The following is an 18,935-nucleotide window of genomic DNA, read 5'->3' on the forward strand; positions in this document are numbered from 1 at the left end:
GCAAGCCAGCTACACAAACCATCTTTCAAACACTCCAAGGACAAGCACAGTAAGCAGCACACCCTTTCTCTGACTACCTTGCACTGTACAGCATAGGACTCTTCAGATGAGTATCCAGGTTTGCAGGCAAGTAACTCTTCAGTTTTCATGCATTATAAATAATTTTTTAAATCATATAAAAAATACAACATAACAAAGCTGATACAATACTTTTTTGGGGTTTTTTTAGCCACTTACATGAAGATTCAGTAATGGATTCATGGTGTCCTGAGAAGAGCTGTCAACACAAAATTCCTCCATTCCTGTCTGTGGCTTGGGACTTGAAGAGAGAATTTGTTGCAGTGACACGAATGCTACTTCATCATCATCATCATCTGCATCAGCTAGACTGCATTCCAAACTGTCATCTTCACTATCAAAGCTGATTATTGATCTTGCATTCAGCTTGGACTTGTTTGTACAGGTGCTTCGAACCTTTACCTCTCCTGACAGTCGTGAGGACATACGGCCGCTGTCCATACACCCTTCTTTAAAAGGCAACAAACGCGGAACACTTTCATCAGTCTCTTCTGAGAGTGCAAGCTTCCTAGAGCCTTCCACTAAACAAAAATCAGAAGCATCTTCTGAAGTCGTGTCTTTTGTTTTCAAAAAACTTTTTCTGGACTGAATATTGTTAGCTTTATTACATGCATGTCTTTCTGGTATTTTCCCATCTTGCTCTTTCTTAGCATCCAATACCTGAGAGAAGCTAGCATTCTGGAGATGAGATTTCACACCTTTTGTTTGTGTTAAGTGGTGGAGAGAAGGCAACACAGTACTTATTTCCTGAGAAAAAGGAAGGGACTTTTCCAAGAAACAGTATGAGTTAGCCACCTGCAATTGATTCTCTTTGGTATCCACAACAGAAGTCTGGTTATTTTTACCAGGAGTGCGTACAGAATATGAAGATGACAAGCCTACAGCGGAGCAATTATTTTTCTCATTTTCATCACTTGAATTGAGGTATTCCTCTGGAAAAGTAGAGTCACGTCTAGGTAGAGCAGTAGCCTCCTTTATTTGCAGAACATCACCACAAGTAGACTTTAAAATACTTTTTACAAAGTCAGACTTCTTATTTTTGCATTTTGCAGATGATCTACTAAAAGCAGGGTCATTCAAACCTGATACTTTAGATTGATTTGAACTGTGTGTATCCATACTTATGGTAGCATGTCTTTTTTTCCCAGGAAAGTCTATTTGTTTGGATTGCCCAAAACACATCTTAGATCTAAGGCAGCGTGAAGGAATAGATCGCCTCTTCTGCCTACCAGTGGCCATCTCAGATGATGTTCTCAGTGCATTTGGAGAAGACCCCTGATGTTTTGAAACCTGCTTTGGCTGAGAGGTATCATCTATGAAGTGTTTAAGAAAAAAGCAAACCACTGTTGTCATGTTTAAAAAAACCCTAACTTTTATATTTAAGTCAACTATGACAGAAATTTTTATCAGAAACTACAATACTTCCATTCTGCTTGAACAAAGTGAACCACGACTAAGATTTAGCTGATACTGTGCTGTTATCATTGTAACTAACTTAGAAATTAAATCCTTTACTTTAAAGCAGCTCAGTAGCCACCATAAAACGCTTTTCCTATACACTAGAATTAACCAGTCTTTGGAAACAGACAATAGCCCAGTTGAGGTATGGGACTGGAAGAAAATTTCTGTAATTACCAATTATGGTTATAAATAATGAACATCATGAAAAGTATTTTGAAAATACTGCAGTAATTTTAAGAGTGGTCATAAAAAAAACATTTGGAATAGAAAGAAATCCATTTTCAGTCTATGGTTCTACGGTACCAGAGTCTGCCCTCCTCACCATGTTTTTCTGCTTCCTGCCTTCAGCTGGCACCAGCACCTGGACACTTCATGGCAAACTACTTCATGGAGCTGATGTGGCTGAGAACTTCCCAACTCAATTTTCAGCCAGATCAGCTCCAAAAAGCACTGGCCAAGTCCCACTGCTAGCACAGGCAGAAAGTGAAGCACAGTGGCAGAGAGTCTGACAGGTTTACACAGCCAGGGACCCACAACATGGGAATACTCTCCTTGGTTTGGGTCATCCCTCCTCTTTTTTTTTTTATTTTTTTTTTAAATCATCCCACTGACCTAGCTCAAGCTTCTAGTCGTGTTATATTCAGTTCTACCTACTGCAGAACAAAATTATGTGGTTAAAAAGGAAAAAAACCCAAAGAATGGCAGCTAAACTTTAGCGTTCGGTTCAACAAGAAAGTTCTTTTTGGATTAAGCTGAAAGGCAAAATTTCTTAACCACCACAGTGAATGTGGATGTTCCAAAATGCAAGGGAAACCATAAAAATAATCAGGGATTAAGAACTTAAGACAAAGAAACATAATGACATCTAATTAAGTTACAATCTGTAACAATTTTCATTAAAATCCCAAATTACTTTTAAACCTCTTCAAGCTTGCCATATATTAGAAATAACCTTCACTATACAGCAGTAATATTTTTTTGAGAGAAAACAGGAAAACATAACTTCAAGAAAAAAAAACATTGAAAAGAGACAATAAGTGATGAAACTGATCATTTAATTAATTCCATATTATAAGTACTGCTTCTACCTGAGGCAGTCTCCCTTGGACAAGAATGTGGTACTTTTCTTAAAGGACGTCCATTTCCCTAAAAATAAAGACGGAGAAAATAAAAAAGTTAATCACATACTTTTTAAAACCAGGTTGTTGATATCTTGAGCAAAGTGCTGAATCCAGCACAGACCTAGTTACACACACACACAGAAATATGGTAATATACTTAAATTTCAAGACAAACTTAACACACAGCTGCAAAGATCTCAACAAAAAGACTCTCCGCAATCTGAATTTTACATCTTTTCTTCAGATTAGCTTCCTGTTGTAAATCTCTCCACTTTTAGGGCCATTAGCCACTTGTGCCCCTGGGCTATATGGCAACATAGTCCAGCTGACTTTCCTCAAACAAGTCATTAGGAATTTAAAGTAACAAAATGACAGAAGACACAGACAAGCAAATAGAGGAACAGGTGCTAAGGAGAAAAGGAAACACAAGCTAAACAATCTTTTTTGTTCCATTCTTCGCACATTATGGACGCAAACATGATCATCCTTGCAAGTAACCAGCAACCTTTTAAAGGGTTTTCTTGGTTGTACAAAAGTGAATGTAATTCAACCTGTAATGAAATACTACATACTTACTAGGACCACTCCCACCTCTATCTAAATACTGTGGCTCAAATGCGTAAATCTGAACTTCTACTAATTGCAACTTCTAACCAGCAGAAATTTGCCAGGTTGTTCCCTACACCACATTGTAAGAAAACACAAGGTCATAAGACATTTAAGATAAAAATATTCTTTTCTACACAATACAATTTAAAGCTTCATCGCATTTCCACACTTGCATCTATCTCAGAATATCTCCTCTGCTTTTAAACCAGGATTTCTCATTTATTGTAAAATAGTTAAGAACCAGATTACCCAAGCATGATCTAAAATTTACAAAGGAATAGCAAGAGGATACATTTTTGTTACACCTGAAAAAGGCAGCACCAAGAATTTCATCCTACATTGAAACAGAAAAAAAACCCAAAACCCATGTGCAATGGGTCATTGATTTCCACCTTTAATGATCCTTTTAAACACACCTGATGTGATACACTTGTTCCTGAGAATGGCTTTACAGGGTGTGGCTTAGATTGTTTCATTATATGTTTCTTCCGCTTCCTTTCTCTGTGGAGAGTTTCCAGTGACAACCTACATTCAGAGTCAGTTGGAGTGCAGGACAATTTCGTGGGAAGACCTGGGTTTTGGCAGGGAGATACGTTGTTCACGGTGCCATTATTTCTAGCACAGGCTTTTAGAGTATCAGCTTCTGAAACCCATTTGTCAGAGTCTGAACTACTGTCTTCTAGATCCATACAGTCAGTTTTCTGTTCCCAACTATTTCCACAAGACAATGGTACTCTTGTTACACCCAGACACTTCTTATTTCTTCCCTCTTCAGACTTGATAGTTTTATCCTTTTTGGCTAAGAAACAGTTGTGAGACCCTGCAGTAATAAGGAGTCTTTGAATCACAACTTTTGGGTATAATGAATCCAGTGCTTTGCATGCTCTGTCATTCTCTAAAATGTTTACGCTGTCCTTTTCCTCCTTTACTCTCTGAAAGGCATCTATCACAGAACCTGTGTTTGGTGTTTGGTCTGGCATCTTTTTTCTTCTGACCTTCTTTGAAGAAGATATTTTCTTTTCAAAACGTTCAGTGCATAAAACTGACAGTCCAATTCCTGCATCTTTTACATTTCCTCTGTCTGGTGAACACAGCACAATACTGTCTTTATGGCCAAGGTCTAAGAGAGAAAAATAAAGACCAATTATTCACAACCACAATACTGGACACATGGACACACCCTTAACAGACTGTATTACTTGATATCTTCACTCTCACGCACACACTCCAAAATTAATTTACTTAATCATTTAGTTTTGCTAGTGCCATGCCATTTATTTCATATAAAAGAATTGTACAATCTATGCTACAGCTTCAGTGGTTATAAAAATACAGCTTAAGCATGAGACAGTAATTTTAAATATTAATTACATCACTATTTAAATAAATTAATTTTAATAGGAAGTTATTTCAGTTAGATTCTTATTAAAAAAATTAAATGTGTGCATTTTGACATATTTAGTAAGCTATACTCATTATGCTGCTGCTCCAATTTGGAAAGAGATTTGACTATACTTCTGCACACTTATATAATTAAAATTAATTTAAATATCTTCATTTAAAATATTTACCTTGGTTTAAAACTGGTTTGAAGAACTCTGCAGTGGTCTGCTTTCTGAAGGGAAAACATAATTTTATCTTTTCAAATGAATAATACCTAAATGCCCATACAGTAAATATTCATAAAATGCTGTAATTTATTTCTACATATTTTGTTTTAACATCAGCAGCTCTTATTTCCGATCACTCACTGATAGATCAAAGAAAGCACTATCATCCTCATTGCCTTCCAGCTTTCACTCTGCTTGGCTAGTGAAGCCAACCAACCTGTCAAGTTTCTTCACTCAAACTGTTTCCCTTATCATCCTAGTAAGTCTTAACCATCCTTCCAGCTCAAACTATGCTTTTTTAAATGGAACTGACCTCACCTGTATTCAGTATCCTAGATGAGACCTTAACAGTACCTTACGTGATACTGTTAATAACCTCCCCATCTCCACTATCAACACTTGGAGCTGGTAACTCCTACTGTAATTTTTTTTTCCCCAAAGTGTTACAGTGGTAAGCAGCTGGCCTTATCATTATCAATACCACAGTGACCAAACTCTCTTCAATGGATTATTAATTGCAGTCAGGTCTAACCACAAAGTTCCATCTGCAAGTTGTAAGGTTCAACTAATCCTGTAACTTTCTTGTTGTTCTCCAGAACTCTTTGTGTACTTCTGCTGCTTTTTTTCACACATTTGGTGCCAGGATGGGATGGTGTCATGGTTTAATCCCAGCCAGCAACTACATACCACACACCCACTCACTCACTCCCCTGCTCCCCTCCAGTGGGATGGGGATGCAAATCGGGGGTGGGGGTAAAACTTGAGGGCTCAGATAAGAACAATGTAATAATTTAATAATAACAACAACAATAATAATAATGCAAAGGAGAGGGAAGAGGAGAGAATAAAATCCAAAGGGAAGGGAAACAAAAAAACCCAACAGTACGTAATACAATTGCTTACCACCCGCTGACCAATGCCAGGGCAGTCCCTGAGCAGCGATCAGCAGCCCCTGGCCAACTCTCCCCAGTTTATATACTCAGCATGATGTCCTATGATATGGAATATCTCTTTGGTTAGTTTGGGTCAGCTGTCCTGGCTACGTCCCCTCCCAGTTTCTTATGCCACTCCAGTTTTTTCACTGGCAGGAGCTGAGAGATTGAAAAGTCCTTAACTTAGTATAAACATTACTTAGCAACAACTAAAAACATTGGTGTGTTATCAACATTATTCCCCTACTAAATCCAAAATACAGCACTGCATCAGCTACTAAGAAGAAAATTAACTCTATCCCAGCCAAAACTAGGACAGATGCAAATTCTGATCTGCACTATTACCAGACTTCTCAGTAGGCACTTGTACCAGCACTGCCCCTTAACAAAACAGACATCAGTGGCCTCCCTCCGTGCACACACTATGGGCATTTTCTGGCTTCCAACAGAAACAGCAGTCTACAACCATCTTATTTTAACACATACAAAGCTAATTAACAGCTTTAAATAAGAGGTATCTTCTCTGGCAATAATAAGTGGGACATAAAAATACCAAGGCATTTCTCTGAGAAAATGCCACTTCTAAAAATGGGCAGATTGTCCGAGAAATATACAACTTGGACATTAAAATACACCAAGAACTACGAACTTGCTATCTTCACCTTCTCCCACATAGCAAGTATGTGGCTTCAGGGCTGTATTTATGCCTGTTTTGGAAGTGCCTCTTCAAGTTCCAACAAGATATTGGAGTGAGAAAGCAGTAATACAGATTTGTTTACAACCTTCTTCTGTCTTCTGTAATCTTTCTGTGCCTTCCAGTGCAAAGCTGTATCGTTACTGTCTGCGTAACGGTGATTACGAAGGCAAAACTTACTTATCCCAGTTTCTAAGCCAACATATTCAAGCATCCATACAAGACTGTACTTTCACAGACTCAATAACTATTTCTGAAGTTCAGACCAGAAGAACCCACTGTTCACTTGCTCAAACTGAACTTGGATTTAATTTTGAATGTTTCCCTAAGCTTGTTACTTTCACTTTCATATTTTCTGACATGGCTTCTGCATTTTTAGCATCTACACATATAAAAAGCTGTTTATAATGCAGTGACATTTCTTTAATCCGGTTACCGACAAATAATAATGTATGAGAATACTGTAACTCAGTGAAAAGCCAACTGCGTAAAACTGTCTTTCGGGCTAACAAACAGGGCAGAAAAATTACTTGTCAAGGACTACTTGCCTCCAACCTGTCACAGCTTAGTTTGACATAGGCCAAAATACATCCATTCTTCCCACACGCAGAAGCAACAGGGTCCCCAAATTTCAGTTCAACAGAAGAATCAAAAGGCTAAATTGTAAGTTTATCTGTTGATGGTTTAGTCTTTCTGCCCTAGACTACCTCTCACTCTTGACACCCTGACCTCGCCTTCCCACAGCAAGGCGCTCTCTGCCTTGCATTCCTTGATGCTTGCTTGTGACTGCTCTCCCAGCTGCAAAATCATCCCATACCCACAGCTTTCTGCACTGCCTATCTTTTCAAAACCCTTCTATTTTCCTCACTAAGCAACTGTACTTCTTCCTTCCAGGTTGAAGTCCCATCTGCAAACCAACCACTGTTGGCAGTCCAAATCTCATCTTCAGCTACCTCTCAGATTCCCATCTGCACTTGAATCTTGAAGGCAAACCAAAACCAAAGTCTTCTGCTCATGTTCTTCCTTCTTTCCACAGCCTTTCCAGATTTCAAATGACTGCTTATCTCCCTCCCACACCCACTATCTCATTGTTTTATCTTGTTGCTGTTTTATTCTAAATGCAAGAGCTTTGTAATGAAATTATTGTTTGTTCCATAATTACACAAAGCCTTGCACATAACTGAAATAACGGAGGCACTGCTGCTAAAAAAGAAAAAAAAAAAGCCCTTTTTTTTTCCTCCCTGGAATAAAAGTTTAACTTCAATGGAGAGTGATTTGTCTTACACTATTTATTTTGAAGTGTTTAGCCATTAACATTTTCTACTTCACAGTTGTAATTCTGCTTTTTGGAAGTGCAAGGGATAGGAACTGTCCAACTAAAACAAAAGAATAATTTCTCAAGTGCTGTATCGTATCTCAGACAAGTAAGTGTACTAGAATTTTCAAACAAAAACAAAGGGTGGGGAAAAAAAGAAAGCATACCATACAGTACAAGTAGGAACATGAGAAAGTAGTGGGCTTTTCAACCTGCTTATCATACATATTAAAGTACAAAACTCCCATGTGATTGTCCTATGTGAACAGGACCAGAACTGTTCACAAATGAATCAAAGGAGAATTTCCACTATTGTTTTAATAAGAGGTCAAATAATCATCCCTAAAAGAATGAAGAACTGATGAAGCATCAATAATTACTGGTTTTCACTCTTTTTACATAAAATGTATCTTTGTTGACAAAACATACATTCAGCAAAACATATTTATCACCACTAAAAATTATTCCACCATTTTTTGTGAAATCTCATCTTAACTCAGACACCAGGAAGACCGCTCAAAAAATCAAAAAAGGCTAAACCCAGAAATACATCATCTCACTTGACAAAAGAAAAAAAGCTACACATCCAGGAGATGCACCTAATAGATCTTCCAGTTCTTTCAAAATTAAGGGCACAACCTGCAACGGAAGAAGGGAGGAAATTCTTTGCTTGTTTGAGAAAGAGAAACCCCTGAGTACTTTTTAAAAGTGACTAGTGTTTAGTCATACCAGTTGTTATCTCTGACTGGATAAAAACTATACTTTTAAAAATCTATGACGGAAACACTTGTAATAGCTCAAAGAAAGCAAAGCCACGCAACCTAGGAGTAAACTACAAAATGTTACTGCATCTTTGACAAAATGAAGCATCTTGAAAAGCACTGTAAAAATTCAAAACAAACAACAAAACCCAGAACAGAAAGTCACACCTAAAACCTCACTAGGTCTTTTAGATGTCTGCAGCAAAACCGAAACACAAAATAGTTTCACTTTGGGCAAGAAGCAACACAGAAGAGGAACTGAAATTCCACCTTCTTCCTTTCTTTCAAATATCAGTGCTATCAAAAAAGAGGATCCCCTGAAACGAACAAAGTAAGGTGCTGATAATGGCATAAGAAAATTACGACTTGCTTCATACTGCAAGAAACAAAACTTATTTAACTCAGCAGCCCCTACAAAACCTCATGGAGTCTCTGGCAGAATTCAGATTTCTAGTTACTAGACAGGCTCACCATATCTAAACTCTGTCACCGACTGCCACTGCCTCATTGGAGACTTTGCTCTCCAGCACTGTTAGCAGCACAGTTCACAGCTGGAACAGGCCTGAAAGCCGAACCAGTGACAACTTAAGTTCTCTCTTTAGAGCTGAGCTGCTGAAGCCTGCCTAGCTCTACAGGTAGACTTGCTAACAAACAGCGAGACATAAGATGGGAGGACATGTGGGTACACATGGGAAAACTCATGAATCTGAATGTTCTGCTGAGGGTGCCAGTCAGTACTTAGCTAGACACTTTCTTCAGTTCTTTATATGCCATCAGATTGCCTGGCTATCGCACCCCTTTCGCCTGAGCCAGCCAACTACCATCACCGTAGGAAAGCAACGGCCAGCGCCTCAGGGCTGGGACCCCCAGGGGCGCCAGTGCAGGTGCAGCTGGCACCCCGCCGTGTTCCCTGATGCTCTCACACTCCCATCTGCCCGCCGTGCCCAGGGCCGAGAGGCCAGAGCTGGGAACAGCACCGTGAGGCCCCCGCAGCCACCGGCCACCCGCAGAGCGGCCCCCCGACCCGGGCGCAGCGCGGGGCAAGCCACGCCGGGAGCGCCCCTCTGCCCCGGGAGACACAGTGCATGCCGGGAGGCGAGGGGCGCCCCGCCGGCGAGCGACGGGACATGGCAGCGGCCGCAGCCACCTCCCACGCCCACGTCCGCCCCTCCGCCGCTCCCCGCCGGTACCTGAAGCCCCGGGCTGCTTCTGTAGCTGCGGCCGTCGGCGTAAAATGGCGTCGGGACCTAGTGACGGGCGGGCTCGGCAACGGCACGCCCACGCCGAGCGGCCGGGTCATGACGTGAGTTACTCGGTTGACCCTGGGCGGCGGCGGCGAACGGAGAGACCGACCGCTGCGGGCACCATAGGACAGGCCGCTGGCCGGAGCGACCCTCGTCCCAGGGGCAGTGGGCAGGAGGCGGTGGAGATAGATTTTATTCTGCTCGGTCACTGATTGGCTGAGCGCCTGAAGGAGTAGCGCTTCCCGTTGGTTCATTGCGGCCAGGGGCGGGACGGGGAGACGGAGCGCGGTTGCGATTGGCTGCGGAGCGAGAAGGCTGCCGGGGCGTCCTCCCGCGCCGGAGGAGGAAGGGCTGTTTGGCGCCTCGCTCCCGCGCCACCCACCCCATTCCCGCTCGCTGATTGGCGCGCGCGGAGCGGGCCCCACCCCGGCTCGAGCGCGAGGCATCGCCCAGTTCCGGCCCCTGGCAGCAGCGGGGTGCCCAGCGCGCGCGGCTGGCAGCCTCCCCGCGGGCCGGCGGGTCCTGTGAGGGAAGGGCCGGGGGCAGCTGCGGAGCTGCAGCCCACGGGCATTGTGCTGCGTCTGTGAGAAGGTCCGGGCTGCACATCCACCCCCGTGGGTGCTTGACAGAGTTGTGGCTGTTGGGGAAGCTAAAAAGCTGGGAAGGGAGTAACTTTTTATGAATTCACCCACGTTGCCACCAAAACGGCATGCAGGTCTGTGCCCTCTCAGCCACAGGCTGCTGTATGAGCTTTGCTCTATACCTTACTCTACACCCCACCTCACCCTTAAAAATGCATCCTTTGTGTGATTGCCCTATGTGCTCCACACTTTAAATATTTATATATTTAAAAACCTGGACTAGACAACCTGAAGAACCAGATTTGCAAGCTTAAGAGAACCCCAGTATCTGTAATGTTTGTGAAAATTTACATAATTAGCCTCCAGCAGTACCAAAACATCTCCACAGTTGTTGCTGTAACAGTTAAAGGCAGGCACAGGGCAGCTGAAGTCTTCTTGCCCTCAGTCTGCAAAAGTAAGATAACCTCCAGGGCACTGTTGGGTTATCGGGACAGTTTGTGCTGAAATCTGTTTGGCTGGGTTTTGGTGGGGTTTTTGTTTGAGGTTTTGTTCCGCACTTTGCCCAAGAGTGGAATAACCAAGGCCATTCTGTTCCTAACGTTTTTCTTCAATCCAGAAACAGCAGGAGATGGTTCAGTCTAATCAAAGGGAGTGACCCATGTGATGGTCTCTTTCAGTACCCTACCAGTGAGCTGGCTCAGGGAAAGTCCGCAAAACAGAAGTAACAGTAATGCAAAACTGAAAGCACAAGTCAAAATAAGAAACTGATTTTTGAGCATCTGAAGTGTCCCAGCATGCCACATACTCTACTCCATATCCACGCCCTTTCAGCCTGCCCCATCCCTCAGTCTGTTTTTCAAAAGCCTTCATCCATGTAATTTATGTCTTAAACCCAACCTCAAAAAACACCAAAACATTGGCTGCTACCACATCACGTACCTTTGCCTCCTTCGTGCTTTAACCCATCCTACACACATTCTGTCTTCATCTCCAAGCTCTCTGCCTCCAGGACCATCTATAACTATCGAGTTTGTAAGAAACCTACCAGGAAGGCATCCCACTGTTTGACAGCACACTTCAAGAACCACCATACGCAACAGTAAATCAATCCACATTTATTCTTCCTGTAACATCCTTGAGCAGCAAATGAAGAGCAGTTGGACTTGCTGTCATATAGATTTTCTTGAAAAGACAATAGTGTATTTGAATTGCTGCCTAATAAATCATTAAAGCAAAGTTTCATACCCAGTGTTAGCCAGGATTTCCAGAAATATTTTATGTCACATTGAAGAGGCAGATGAAATGAAAGAAATATAAACATTTGCTTTACCTTTCAGGTTAATACTTTAATCCTGCAAAACTGCAGTAGACCTCGAGGCATTTTTACAGTTACATTAGCTGCAGACATAAGCAGTTACAAAAGACAAGGCTGTCAGGTACAGAATGCATTAGTAAGTTTGCAGAAAATGCAGACACCAAGCAGCTTCAACAGAAAGTCCAGGTCCAGCGTTGGTGATGGCAAGGTGAAGCTGTTTATCATAAAGAGCAGACAGCAAGGATACAAGTAATGACTTGGCTTATAATAACCTGCTTATGGCAACTAAGTAATGACTTGGCTTATAATAACCTGCTTATGGCAAGTGTCTGAAATACAGTCACTGCAGAAGGTATGGAACTGCAGCACTGAGCACAGCAGGGCAAGTAAAGAAAAGGTGCAACAGCTGTAATGGTATCAGCTTGTTTGTTTAGCTGAGTTTTTTTCCCCGCAAGCAGGAGAGCTGTGTATACACACATTCTGTTTAAAATAATACATGCCCTACAGCAGGCCCTAATTTCAAATAAATAGGCAACAGCAGTCATTAGGCACACAAGTATAGCTTTCAGTAAGTAATCATAATAAACTACTTTTTAAACTTATTTTAGAGTAACTTATCACCATAGATATTAATTATTACCAAGAAAGAAGGAAACTTACTTTCCCTAACAATTTGGGAGTACTTCACTGCTTACAATTCCCTTGCTACAAATTAAGCGAAAGTTAGCAGACACCTTCAGAGAAGTTGGAAAATCATTTGCCTCCTGCCCAATCCCGTGCTATTGATTTTCATTTCTGTTTATCCTTCCCATCATGCAGTCTGAACACCCACAACTAACCAGAAACTTTGAAAAAGTGCAAATGATAGTTTTACAAGTAGACCTGGAAGTATAGTTGGAGTATTGTGCAAGTCATTCTTTGCTATTTATTTCATCTGTTCCTTAAGTGCCTTCCGGAATGACTCATACTTTTATTTTCAAGCAAAAGGAGGAAGTATCCCAAAGAGGCAAGGCTGTAAGTATCCACAGGGAAACGAGTTGCCCGCAGCGCAGCTACATCATGATGAAGAACTATGATTTGGCCACAGCCCATCAACATCTGAACCTCAGTCACACCCATGTGATCTTTATTAAAATATTTTAATGTAGATGTTCTAAATACAGTTAAATGTCCTGAATCTGCAAGGGCAAATATGGTTTTGTCAAAGAAACAGAGGTGGCAAAATCAAAGCACCATTTCTGGTATGTGAAGAAGTTGCCTTTAGGTTTTGAAAGCATAGCTGGACTTTAGGATTGTCCAATTTTCATTTGAATACATTAGTACTTTCAGACTTTCTTCTAGAAAACCACCCATCACCACATAATTACCATACTTTAACACTAGAAGCTATTTCTGAAGTCTTCAAATGGTAGCTGAAATCATACTGTAAAAAACCCACATCAGATTCCTGAACAGTTGTTTGCTTTCAATTTCAGGAGCCACAGAGATACTTAACACCTCAGATTTACCTGTAGAAAAGGAGAACGGTTGTTCCTTCCCCCGGTAGATCCCTCACCCAATGGATTCTGTGGAGACATCTGCTCCCCTAGCAGAAGAAACCTTTTTAGCCACACATTCCAGCTTCCATCCCTCCTAAAAACTGCTGCCACCACCACCTGTGTTAGGCTCTTCCGCATTGTGGCAAAGGAGCCACCAGAGTGGCCACGCACGGCCGATGCACAGCGAGCCAGCAGATCACTTGTTGGAGAAGTATGTTTAGGTATATGGGCCATCAGACATTCACAGCCATGAGGCCACCCTCAGCAGTCAGAACAGACTATAATTTCTGTTCACCCATAACTCAAACTTCCTCTTCAAACAAGCTGTGAAAAGAATAGTTTTCCAGGGGGTGATTTGCAGCCCTGATCTGAACGAAGGGGGAAGCTCTGTGTTGCCAAGTCTAGTAGCATATGACGTGCAGAGCATTGCACATGGATGGCCATTTTAAGCCACGAACCTGCATCCATTCTATAACATGACTGTTTCAAAGCTCCATATGAAATACTTACCCTAACCACAATCTTTGAAATGCTGGGGACCTCATTAACATGTGTGTTTATTTCCACCTTGTTTTAATATGCCTGACTTCACCAAAGGGACAAAGTGTAAGTCATTAAAAATCATTGACCTTGTGCTACCTCAAGGGAATCAGAGTGAAAAAGAGGAGACAGTTACCTGAGGTGGCAAAGGACCATCAAACTCTCCTAGAACATTAAGTACAAGAACAGAACAAGCAGTGAGGCTGCAAAGGGAAGATTTCTCTAAGGAACCACAGGGAAGTGACAGGTAAGGGCAAAGACAGGTATTGTCATAAGTCCTCTTCCCTTGGAGTTGTAAATTGCCTTCTGCCTGACCCGGGATCAAATTTGTGGAGAAACAGGTCAACCAATATTTATTACAGTATGTTTTATTAAACTGTTATAGTAGACTTCTTAATAACAGGCAACTATCCAGACAGATGCACATGCAATCCCGTAATCTTTGTCAGCATATAGCCACCACCCCCTTCTTAGATGTGGCCTGAGTTATATGACCTGTTGTTGATTGTGTGTGTGCTGGTGGCCTGGTGTAGTATGACCTGGGATCCAGTAAAACCTCTTGGCTCTGGAGCTGACCTGATCCAGGGATACTTCTCACACTGCCTCTCAGCATGTATTTTTCCTCTCTTCGGCCTCCTGTTTCCTGGTAACTATTTCCCCATCAGTACACATCTAGATGTACCTACAGAGTCTGTTCAAACTCAGGCAGGGGTTTTAAGACTCACGTGCTCCGGGTGCACTGTAGGCTGTGTCCTGCCAGGGACAGCACAGGCAGCTCTCTCCCACCAACCACTATGAACACAGTTGGTCACGGTTTGCAGCACAAATTCCCAAATCCGTCTCCAAACTTGGATCTTCCAGAACACTGCTTACCCACAAAGCTCAGGCTGCCACCACTCCAGACATGCATTTCCTTTATTTCAGTAGCAGGAATCACTACGTTGTCTGTTGGCAATACAATGATGCGCTTTGTGGGGAGCTCAACTCTCCTGCACCTCAAACCCAAAGATTCTCATCCATCATTGTCCATTATAGACATTTAAGTAATTCCATATACATTATATGATGTATTTTTCTGCTTGCAGTTATCTTCTACCACACCTTTTCCCCCCATCATTTTCATTCTGCAGGCATTAATCTTGCTTTCAAGCTATGTATCTAATGCTTAGCTACTAGCAGTTCATGCCACATATTCCAGTGCTACATTCAGACACTATCATGTACTACTACAGGTGGTTTTGGACAGTGTTATGTCTGACAGCTGCAGATACTTGCACATTAATCTGTTACTCAGGTGCTTATTAGTCATGCTTTCACGTTTCCCCTTATTTCAACTAAACAGCTATAATAATGAGGTTTCCTATCCTTCACAGCATTGCTTTGGTTTACCCATACAATAGCAGAGGGAGGCACTGGAAGCAAAGACAAGCTCTGTCTCAGCATCCAATTATATATCACTTTATGTGGCACATATGAGGAAAGATAGGAAGTAATAGAAAACAGGTGACAGACTTGAATGCATATATGGCAAGGAATGACTAAAGACAGGAAACATTTAGAAAATTCTCATTGTTTTTCCTGGGAGAACGCAGAGAAAAGTTGTGAAGCTGGTGGAAGAGGTAAAACTCACACTCATGTAGAAGTGTTCTAATACAGGCAGCCATTACTCTTTGCACTGCAAATGTAAAGGGGACTGTTGAGTGCTATGCCGTTGGTTTTTATTTTGTTTGGTTGGGTTTTGGTTGGGTTTTGGTTTTTCTTTAAGTAGAAAAACTCTCATTCATGAAAACAGAATGTTTTCTTTAGGCTTAGGCTGACTTCCTTGACTGAAGCGTATACCTGAGCATATAGCTAGAAGCATAGTTGCAGCTCACATGAACATGTCTGAGCTACGTACTTCTTTTGCAGGCACCTCCAGACCCAGCTTCCTGGCTGTGCCTGCCTCAGCTGCTCTTTGTTCCCTTCACCACCAATTTGCTGTGTGGTTTCAGCACAACCGCAAATTATAGTACAGTTCAGATACAGACATTCTCTGGCATTTTCAGTTTCCTTTTCTTCCATCCTTCTGGAGAACCTCGCCCCACTAATTCCCAGATATTATCAAATCAGATGCTCAGCAAGATCCCCACTAAGCATTCCAGGAAAAAATGTATACCTCCTGTACCAAGCAAACACTGATATCCTGACGTGCAACTCACAGAGCAGAAGACTGCACTTTCATTTAGGTGAACCTCTGGAGAGAATATTTATGGTACCAGTTTCAACTACAATAATAGTTTCATCAATGCAGAGGTTTTGTATCTCAAGATTGTGAGCTATTTCCTCTTCTTTCAGAGCCTACTTCACCCAAGGAACTGGCTGTAGGGCAAGGCCTCAAGGACAAGAGTCCGAGCACCGTTAGCCTGATGAATGGAGACGTGTTAGAACTTGTAGGGCATAAGCCCTGGGAACAAGGAACAAAGGAACGAGTTAACAGCAGACTCTTGAGCCATAGCGGTTGAGATGACAACCAGACGGACAAAGAGGGATATACAGCAGGACAAGAGGGACATACAGCAAAATAAGGGAACGATAGTGCTGATGAGGAACTTTGTTATTCACGAAAGTCAAGTAGGAAAAAAAAACCCTAATCTTAGAATAGAGATTGTTGCTAAGAAAAGATAGACTAATCAGTACCTATTGTTTAAATGATGATCCTTAGAAGATAACCAATCTTAAGCATGTAGTTCACTTAAGATTTAACCAATCAGTGTGTAACTTGTAAAGGTAGAAACTTCTATAAAGGTAAAAGAATCACTAATAAATCGACATCTTGCTTGCATCAAGCTACACCCCGTCTCTTCATTTGCCGCAAATAGCATCTCTAGCCAGGACCTCAACTAGCACACTAGTTCCCTTTTTTGACTGGACAAAAAGCTGGCAGCATTGACACATCAGTGCAAAGGGACACATTGTGCAGAAAGTATCATCTGCCACGGCTCTGCATACCTTCATTCTACTACATTAATATACATTTACTAGTCACTACATAGTTTGCTTACACCTTTAACACACAGTAATAGTTTTCCTGACACGCGTACCCATTCCCACAATCATTTTCATGGAAAACTTCAATCTAGGTCAGTTAAGTTCCACCTGTTCTACTTCTCCTATACCCTACCATTTAATTATCCAAGCCTTTCAAAGTTGTGAGTGCCAAGACTCTCCAACTTCATAGGCAAGGCCTGTATAACCACATACACAAAATTCCTTTGTCATGACCACTAGAAATAGCCTGGTTTACAGCTTAAGTAAATTAAAAATGGAAATAGCCTTCACCCATGGCTTCTTCAGCAGACATCTATTATATTAGTATTTACCAAAGCCAATTCCTGTCCTTGCTGATCCCTTTCTATGGAGGCTGTCTCCTGGAGAAGAGCAGTGCTATATTCTTGGCAAACATCCTATTAATCACTGGTATTGTTTCTGCAAACATTAATCAGTCTTGACACAAAGGTCAAACAAAACAAAAATAAGCATGAGGCAACCCACTTCTAGCAGTCAGCGAAAAGGGTTTGCCTTTGGCAATGTATCAAAGTTTCTCTGGCTTTTTCTCCACAACTTGAACACATTGCTTTCAGCATAACATGCTACAGAAATTTTAGTTGGTAACTTCAGTTAGCTAACCAAGTTGCCAGACCTCTCTCCTCTTTCGCTTACACGTTATGCTGTGACCAAACTCTTAGAAAAAATATCTCTTTTGCAAAGATTGAAGGAATCCCTGCATCAGCTTCCCATATCTTTCTTTGCCAATTAAGAGATCTAATGAAGTTGGGGGCTGCTTAACCTTCAAAATAATTAATTGGGAAATGCCTGCTGGGACAGGAGAATAAGAGTCACAGCCTCCATCAGAAGTAAGCAGAGACAGGACATTTGACGTCCAGCCAAATGAGCAAGCACTGTTAGATTTCAAAACCAAGCCAGTAAAACCCCTTACACTGCCTTACTACTATTATTAAGTTCCAAACCTATGAGTGAACAAGTGGAGGCTGATATATAAAAAGTGGCCAGTACTAGCAAATCTTTTTTAAAGGACTTTTTCTTTAGTAATCAGCTAAGTCTGCAGGACCAGCCATTTCACCTAGAAGCTGGAAACCACAGTTGTCACTTTAGTGAGGAAAAAGCCTAGTGGATGACATCATCACGGCTTGGTGAGAGGAACAGGTATTGAGTAAAGAAGAAAAGAGTTAGACATTAATAGTAAAAGAGGTCAAGCCAACAAATTAACCAGATGGGCTGTTGAGATCTGTGCTGGTAACAAGGAAGTGTTGTGGGGTTGTTTTATTTCTGTTGCTGGTATCACAAATATGCCTGGAATACCAGCTGGCTTTCAAAAACCAAACATAATTACTCTAGTAGAATGATTCGTTAAGGAAACTTAGCAAACTGTTGGCAAAGCCAACATCAGTTTAGCACTACAGCTTGCATTTGTGTTAATCCAAAGTCCCTCCGTTTTATGACAAATGCCAGGGTGGCAGAAAGCTTTGTGGGCAACCTGTGAAGGGACTGCTTCCTCCTACACCAGTTCTAACAGTCATGTCACCTACAAAATGCTACAAATCACAATACACCACCACCATCTACCTGTTCCAGGAAGGCTGGTGTTCACATAGAAATGCAAAGACTTGTAGGACCAATACTAGTGTGGATTATGAAGGAAGGCACCAGCAAAACCTAGGGCTAGAAGGAGTAAGGGCTAGAAGAACAGCTTGCATTGACAACCAAGAACGTTATCAACAGTGATCAGACCAAAATATTGACAGATGAGGTGGTTACATCATGAAGCCTGTGCTCTGATAAGGCCACAGCAGAAACAACTCACCAGGAGACCTGTGCTCAGATAACAGGAGGATGGTGACAAGGTTGTGTCACCTTGTATATGCTATTGCTTTCTGCTGTCCTAACAGGAAGGCAAACTGGCCAGAAGGATACTCAAAATAAGACAAAGACAATGGGCAGCCACCTTGTCTAAGACTTACAGAGAAAGAAGAAAGATCCTTAGGGAAAAAAATTAACTGGAATAACATTCTGACTTGAGGGAATAAAAGACCTTCCAAAAATTGGTTCAAACCAGTTCAAACTATATTTAGCATGACC

The 18,935-nt window shown here is 41.7% G+C and overlaps 1 protein-coding gene across 4 annotated transcripts in view; it reads right to left on the reverse strand.

Moving 5' to 3' along the window:
• SLF2 (SMC5-SMC6 complex localization factor 2) overlaps nucleotides 1–10,285 on the reverse strand; it is a 30,722-nt gene extending 20,437 nt beyond the window's left edge. The window contains exons 1-5 of one of the 4 annotated variants that reach the window (XM_080402435.1): nucleotides 9,772–10,285; nucleotides 4,841–4,884; nucleotides 3,686–4,389; nucleotides 2,628–2,685; nucleotides 238–1,391 (exon numbers count right to left, since the gene is read on the reverse strand). In XM_080402435.1, the coding sequence (XP_080258561.1) occupies nucleotides 238–1,391; nucleotides 2,628–2,685; nucleotides 3,686–4,389; nucleotides 4,841–4,884; nucleotides 9,772–10,271 (2,460 nt within the window). In that variant the 5' untranslated portion in view covers nucleotides 10,272–10,285. The remainder of the gene's footprint in view (nucleotides 1–237; nucleotides 1,392–2,627; nucleotides 2,686–3,685; nucleotides 4,390–4,840; nucleotides 4,885–9,771) is intronic. The other 3 variants (XM_080402434.1, XM_080402437.1, XM_080402436.1) reach the window with 3 other exon arrangements.
• Nucleotides 10,286–18,935: the final 8,650 nt, after the last annotated feature.

This window comes from Falco punctatus (genome assembly GCF_963210335.1).
Source record: "Falco punctatus genome assembly, chromosome: 9".
Lineage (NCBI taxonomy): Eukaryota > Metazoa > Chordata > Aves > Falconiformes > Falconidae > Falco > Falco punctatus.